Raw genomic sequence first — 7,201 nt, 5'->3', positions numbered from 1 at the left:
ACTTGCAAATAATACATTTTTAATTACGGCCTCAAAAAAAAACTCGAGATACGGTTTTTTGGTCAAAGCTCTGGGAAATAGTGTTTAAATGTTGTATTCGAACTCTTTATAAAATTTCCAATCAATTGCCATTCACCTCTCAAAATTTTCATTTTGGCCCAATTTTTGTAAAAAATCTGATGGGACCCCTTATAAAAATTCGAAAATCTGTCAAAAAATAAATGTTTCTAAATCAACCTGAAATCAATAGTTTAGGTCCTCAACAACACAAAGCTCACATTCAAATTTGGTTGAAGTGAAGACTTTTCCTTGACATATTACATAATTTTTTTAAGTGCACCACTCACTTGACAGCCCGAGCGGCTAACTGCCTTGGACAGCTACTCGTTTCCGGAAGTTTATCTCCGTTGCAGCGCTACAGCAGCAGCTGCTTGAAAGTCATTAGACTCCGTCAGCCTTGTCACTCAGGCAGCGTTTTGCTACGGCTTCAAGCTGAGACTTTGAGGCTCCCTAACGGAGACAGACATTTGATCTGGCCTGTCAGCCGGAGTCATGTCAAACTGTGTTTGGACAGCATGTTGGTATTGTCGGCTAGAGTGGATATAATTCCATTCGAAATGGGACAGGCCTTAACCCTTTGGGAGCAGATCTTGCGACGGATCATGACTTAATGATTAAATTAACTAATTGGGGAAAGCAATCCTTTCCTGGTTTTCAAATTGCACCAGCTCTTAGTAAGAGCTCATTCACAATCATAGAGAATGGTGGTTAACTGGAGTCACAGGACTTTTATGCAAAATATATATTATGGGTGTTAATGAAATTTCTTAAAGGTTGAATTGTTCAAGAATGTCTTTTTATTTTAGTCTTTAATTAATAACAGTACAACTCATTATACTTGTTGATTCCTGATACTTGATTTACAATATGTGGGCCTCCAGAGTTCAACCCACCAAATGGTATTTCAATTGAAGTTCAAATCAAAGCATCTAGAAATCCGATAGGTAACCGAAAGTTTCTGACATATTCAGTTGTCAAAAATTGTTTAACAAACCTATTTAAATATCTACATACAATTAGAACCAAAGTTGAAATCGCAAAATGCTTCGAGCTTGTCGATCATTGATCCCCCAATGTGGACACCAACTGAGGCTACATTCTATATCTTCCCTGTACAATACCGAAATTAATTTAAAATCCGAAGATGTCGAAGAAATACCAGCTAATAGACAAAGGGTTGTGATACCAAGACAAGAAGAAAAACTAAGCAAACGCTATCTGGAGTTCCGGGAAAAGTTGCGATCGGAGGCGCCGCTGGAACCTCTGCCCGAGTGTGCACCACATCCGGCCCACGAAAAGGAGCCTCTGGAGCCCTGGCCCAACAACACCAATCCGCATACGGGGGAAATCGGGGGACAGGCGGGTCCAGAACCCACGCGCTATGGCGACTGGGAGAGAAAGGGACGGGTCACGGACTTCTAGAGGAATCAAATCTTCACCTCGACACCTTTGTTTGGACAATTCTGATTTATTAACCGTGTTAACAACAGAAGCACTCACAATTTGTTACACTCCCGAGGAAAACTGTGTGTGCCACAGTAGCCCGGGAATCCAGATCAAGATGAGGGAAATCTAGATTCACCGAGCTGCTTCTGCGAAGACATTACATAAATTTCATTGTGTGATTTCTTTGTGGTTTCTTTCGAGAGGATTTGTGGATGGCCTGCCATCAAAAATAAATTGATAGCCCTTTCTTTCGCCCATCGAAAAAGGGGTTCTCAGAATAGAGAGAGCTGCGACCGAATCTTCTACTTCCATTATTTATGGTTCAGGGGCAGAGAATCGTGCCTAAGTTGAAATTATTTGGAGTGGTGTTGGGGCCTTCAGTCGAATCGTTTCGATTCATTTGAAATTAAGGCGACAGTTTACGTGATTTTTATTAGAAAAACTTCTGTTCGTCTTGGGTAGCTGCTTCTAATTTTGTAGCCTGAGTGCGTTTGACGAAGACACATAAAGGGGTTTTTAAATGCCATAAATTTCTCTGTTAAGGCCCTGAAGAACGTTTTTGTGGTTTAGGAAATTTGTTGGAAATTTTTAAAAAAGATTTGCAGCTGTTTTGGTTCGCCTTGTTGTCTGTTGACATTTTTGTGGGCTTTGCACTGGATTTGTTAATGAACACAAATAGAAATTACTGAAATGCCTGTAAATCGTGTAGCTAATTGATAACAGGGAGATTTTATAGATTTTGTTTCACTAATGGATTATTGAACATTTTTAAAATACAAAATTTATCACAGTTCCTTAACATGAGTAAGTTGTTAAGGAATTTTCAACAACAATCCGTCAGTCACATCACAAATTCTTGTACATCATCTATTTACACCTTTAATCAAATGCCGACGTCGGCAAAACGCCAAATCAAAGATCAATCACAATCCAACAAATTAACCACGTAAAATGCTCGAAAGAAAGATAAATTCCGCATAAATTCCAGGAAATCCACAGAACGCTTTTATGTATATAAACGAAATTACACAGCAGCTGACTCTGGTAATCCACGAAAAATTCCCAAATCGACAACTTGCCCAACGTTCAACGGGTGCGAGAAGCGATGACTTCCTCCATAGTCATCCATCAAATGCGATTTTCCGAGTTAGTGGGCGAAGGGGTGGGGGGTGAGGACCCTGCAATGGCAATTATTTCGTCTATTTTATTTTTAAACGAAATTAACGTGTTGCTTGCTGTTGTTAATGTGTTTTTATTACGTGAAAAGTAAGGAAAACACACGCATACCGATGTTCTCAAGATCATTTTATAACCCAAACGGAACGGAACGGAACCGATCCGTAAACGTAAACGTAAACCCATCTCCATTTCTCAGCTCCTCTCCTGTTGCGCCGCTGGGTCGCAAAGTAGTAGGCGCTGATTGATAGAACAAAGTGAAAATCAAATAAAAAACAAAACATAAAATCCCCCAACTGAACCACATTGCGGCGCAAGATCAAAGACCGCCCCTCGATCTGTAATGACAGCTTTGATCATTGTTTTGCCTTTGATTTTTTCCGGTTACGTTTCTCTCTCACATGGGCTCTTCTCAATCTTTTTTCGGCTGCGAGTTGGTCCAATGCATACGATCATCAGTCTTGTCGGCCCGAGATCTCTCGATCATATCGAAAGTACTTGGAATTGTGGGAACGGGTGGCCAAGAGCCTGTTTACGATCAGTTTCGCACCCACTTGAGAGATTTCGCTTTTGCCGAATTAATTTACAGCTGGCGAAAACTCGCCACCGACGGCGGAATGAAGGCTCTTGCCGGAATTTGGTAATTTACACGTCTCAAACTAGCATTTCAAATAAAAATTAGTCGAAAACAAGAAAACATAACTTTTTAACTGCTCGTTCAAATAACGTCATCTCTGGAAAAAAATGTTTTGGCTAACTCTTTAACGGCTTGAGTCTTAGGACTTAGTTTAATTTCTAGAAAATGTACTTTAATTTTTTTTAATACTGGGATAAGTCTTTACAGAGATTCTTTAATTTTCAAACTGTTCCGAACCTTAACATTTTATTTCCGATAAAACCTGATTCAGTAAACAAGTGTTTATTAGTCAAACAAGTTTGATTTGTAAGTAGAGCTGCAATAATATTTCATAATGTCAACTTTGAATCGAAATTTGTATTGAAAGTAATTAATGATAACAAAATCCATATCACAATCGTTTTGTTTTTTCCCGGAATTCAATTAGTGATTTATGTTTTTTCTTTAATTATTGTGTAATCACTTAACTGCAAACAAACGCAAAGTTTTGTAAAACAATTTAAAATAACAGTAAGTGAAATAAGTCAAAAATGAGTCAGCAATTACAATTTAAGCATAAAATTTATTTTTAGACTTACAAATTTTTGTGAACTCGGAAATAAACTTACTCCTAAAATAAACCACTCTTTATTAACTGGTTATCTTAATTAATTTGAAGGATTTCTTTTTGATTTTTTTATGTAATAAAATGGTCTTTATATTTCGTAACAAAACGAACAAAAGGAAGATTGGCCAACTATATTTAACCTGCACTCAAATCAGTGCCCAGTTTACGTAAGGAAAATTGAAGAAAAATTACGGATGCCAATGGAAGCAGCGGGAGATGGTGGAAAGCCGGCAAAATATATGACCAACTATTATGTTATTGTGTGAACGTGCACTGATTCCACCAGCCGGGCTTTTGTTCACGAGCAATATTTTGCTTGGGCGCCCAGAAACACGGGGTTTTCCCAGCCACCCAATCCATCGACCTTCCGCCCACCGTTTGCCTGCGGAGAGGGCGTCTTATCGGAGCGTATAACATATATCATTGACACTTTGACATTGCCGGTTTGGCGGGGGGCCGGGCTGCAGAGGTGGGTAGGTCCAGGGCCATGACCAAAAGGATTTTAGTACTTTTCAAAATGGCACTTAATCATGGCAGCCGCCTGGCGCAGGAAAATGCGGAAACTGGCAACAACAAGGACACACACCAAGACGTAATCGCATGTGTTCACGCTTGAAAGGATAACGACGACATGGCTGGGAATCGGTATTGGAAGTCAGCGGGAGCGGAGTTCCCAATCCCAGTCCCAATCCCTATCCCATATCGACCAGAGCGAAACAAGATTAATGACTTGGCAAAAGGAACTCTCGGTGCGAAAGTGTGTATGTGTGCTGTGTGCTGGGCGGGCTGCTCCTTTCTGGCATTCGATAAATTGTTTGCTACTTGGACTGTCATTAGTCGAAAAGTTTGTTTGTTATTGTGTTAAGTGTTATTTGTGTGCTCACGTCCAAGTGTCAGGCTCTTTGGCATTCCTCTTCCTCATCCTTATCCTCAGTCCCATTTTCACTTTTCCTCTCCATCGTTTATCACTTTCGTTCTCGTCCCGCTGAAGGATAATATTCGCCTGTCATAGATGACTCACACCTTCCATATCGCTAAGCCAGTGATGACCGCAAAAAAGCCGTGGAAAAAAAATTAGTGAAGCTGAGAGAAATAAAGAACGTTGGCAGTTCCTTAATGATCTCTAGGTGACTTTTGGAATTGTGGCGAGATTTATTGTTCCTAGAGGAAGCGATATGGAGGATTGCATTAGCCTTAGATGAAGCTTAGATTTTTGAAATAAAGCAAAGAACGGATGAAAAGAAATTTATTTCATGATTAAAGTAGTACATTTTTATTTAAATTACTTTATTCTTAAGTTTTAAAGTTTCACTTATATAAACATAGAATCACTCATAATAATAGTTCCAATCGAAATCAATTTTATATTTTCTAAAACTTATTTTAGTACTGTCATTTATTGTCCTGCGACTTGCATTCTTTAATATAAACGATAAGCATACAGAACAATAAATTAGTATAACTAAATTTATACCAACTGCACTTTTTCTGTTAAAATCCTGCCCACGCTATCAACTGCCATAAATTCATTAGCGAAAAGAGCGCAGAGTTTAAGGAGCAAACATAAACAGGAAGCAAAACGCGATGGCCGCAATATACAACAATTTACAACCTAAATCAAATGCAGTTGAATGACCAACACAGACGCCATAAATCACTTGGCCACTGGGTTCCAGTTGAGACGCCAGACGATGGCTCGAGTTTCCAGCCAATATTTTAGAGAGGAAACCCACCCAAATGGCCGGGAAAACAAGGGGGAAGGACTCGAAATCCGATACCAAACGGAACAGGGAAAGGAAAAAGATTTCGTGAAAAGGGCAAATGCAATATGTTATCAAATAAAAATGTTACAAGCGTCGACAGTGGAGGGCGAACAACAAGCCCCGAAAGGAAAGAAATGTGTTGCACAAATTTATTAGAAACCTTAACTAACGAGCAATATCCTTAGTGGATTGGGGTGCTGCTGCTGCTGCTGCTGCTGATGTAACTGGATGGAATGAAATCCAAGTGATGTGTCAAATGTTAAGACATTACAAAGCACTAAAAGGCACAAGGACATGGCCCAGTGGAGGGGGTGGAGGTGGGTCGGCGAGCAACAGGAAAACAAATCGAACGTGTGCCCAATGCCATCAATCTTTTGTTTTTATTGCCAGCCCAAGGTCCCTGTCAAGCGATTCTCGTGAATCCAGCCAGGACTCGAAGGGTGCAGGACATGTGTGCGACAGTCAGGCAGTCGGGACTTGTGTGCCCGACATTAACTCGACAGGATAACAAATCTGTTAAATGTGACAAACGAGCTGAGTGTGTGCTGGTGTGCGTTGTGCTGTGTGTGAGCCGTCTCGAAGGAAAGGCGAAAGGCCAACCCAGAGTCAAGTTATGTGGGCGGCAAGGAGCAGCCTTACACTCCTCATCCATGTCCCGTGGTGTTTCCATTGACCTTTTCCCGCTGCGCATCCCCTGATCCGACCTGATCTCATCTCTTCTTTCTTCGGTTGTGAGGGCGAGGTGACCCGGCAAGAACTGTCACTGCCTAACGATGATTTCATGGTGGTCAAAATGCAATAAATTTTTATTGGCACCTATTATTGAGCGACATATAGAAGAAGTTCGCCGAGTACAATCCAACCAAAAACAGCGGGCAATTTATGAGCAAGGCTATTGGCCTGCTGCAATTCCCTTCCTTTCAGCTCGCTCATTGTCCATGCATGTCACGCAGGTCCTTTTCGAGGTCCTTGGATTGACCTGACAAAGACATCCCGCAGCGCTTGAGCTCGCACTCATGACAGTTTTATTAACCTGTTTACGAACTTTGGCGACCCTGACTTCGATTTTATGAAGGACCTAACGGTCTAATAAAGACAAGGAGATAATGGTTTTCAGGGTGAAACGATTCTATATTTACACCATATCATTTATTAATATACAACCTACAGATAGGTTGGAATATACTTTTACAACACTTGCCAATTTAAGACTCAATAGAAGGTTAAAAAAAAGTTATTACAACTTGTAAAATTATTTATTTATTATTCATATATCATAGCAATAACCATATTTTTCTCCGGTTATAGCAACATACAATTATTTATAAACTAATGAGTAAAGATAAAGTATTGCAGTTGCAATAAATTAAAAATTAACAAGACCACAATTCACTGTTATTACCACAACATTATTCATATAATAAACTATTCCACTTTATATCCATCCTGACTAATTTTCACCAAAGTCTGTGACTAGCAGGCTGTGGAAATTAATAACCCAAGAATTTAAGT

General features: G+C 39.9%; 1 protein-coding gene across 1 annotated transcript; it reads left to right on the top strand.

Annotated features, from left to right (window-relative positions):
• Window positions 1-1,053: 1,053 nt before the first annotated feature.
• Window positions 1,054-1,804, top strand: LOC108037302 (succinate dehydrogenase assembly factor 4, mitochondrial). Its single transcript, XM_017113846.2, has one exon. The coding sequence runs from the start codon at window positions 1,102-1,104 to the stop codon at window positions 1,480-1,482; it is 381 nt and encodes a 126-aa protein (XP_016969335.1). The 5' UTR covers window positions 1,054-1,101; the 3' UTR covers window positions 1,483-1,804.
• The last annotated feature ends 5,397 nt before the right edge of the window (window positions 1,805-7,201 follow it).

Source organism: Drosophila rhopaloa, unplaced genomic scaffold, assembly GCF_018152115.1.
Source record: "Drosophila rhopaloa isolate 14029-0021.01 unplaced genomic scaffold, ASM1815211v1 contig_2, whole genome shotgun sequence".
In the NCBI taxonomy this organism is placed as follows: Eukaryota; Metazoa; Arthropoda; class Insecta; order Diptera; family Drosophilidae; genus Drosophila; species Drosophila rhopaloa.
Note: the sequence above shows the minus strand (reverse complement) of the source record. Positions and strands in the feature narration are given on the sequence as shown.

What these genes read in the sequence shown, in the direction of transcription:
- LOC108037302 (XM_017113846.2), top strand. Translation starts at nt 1,102, where the DNA reads ATGCTTCGAGCTTGTCGATCATTGATCCCCCAATGTGGACACCAACTG.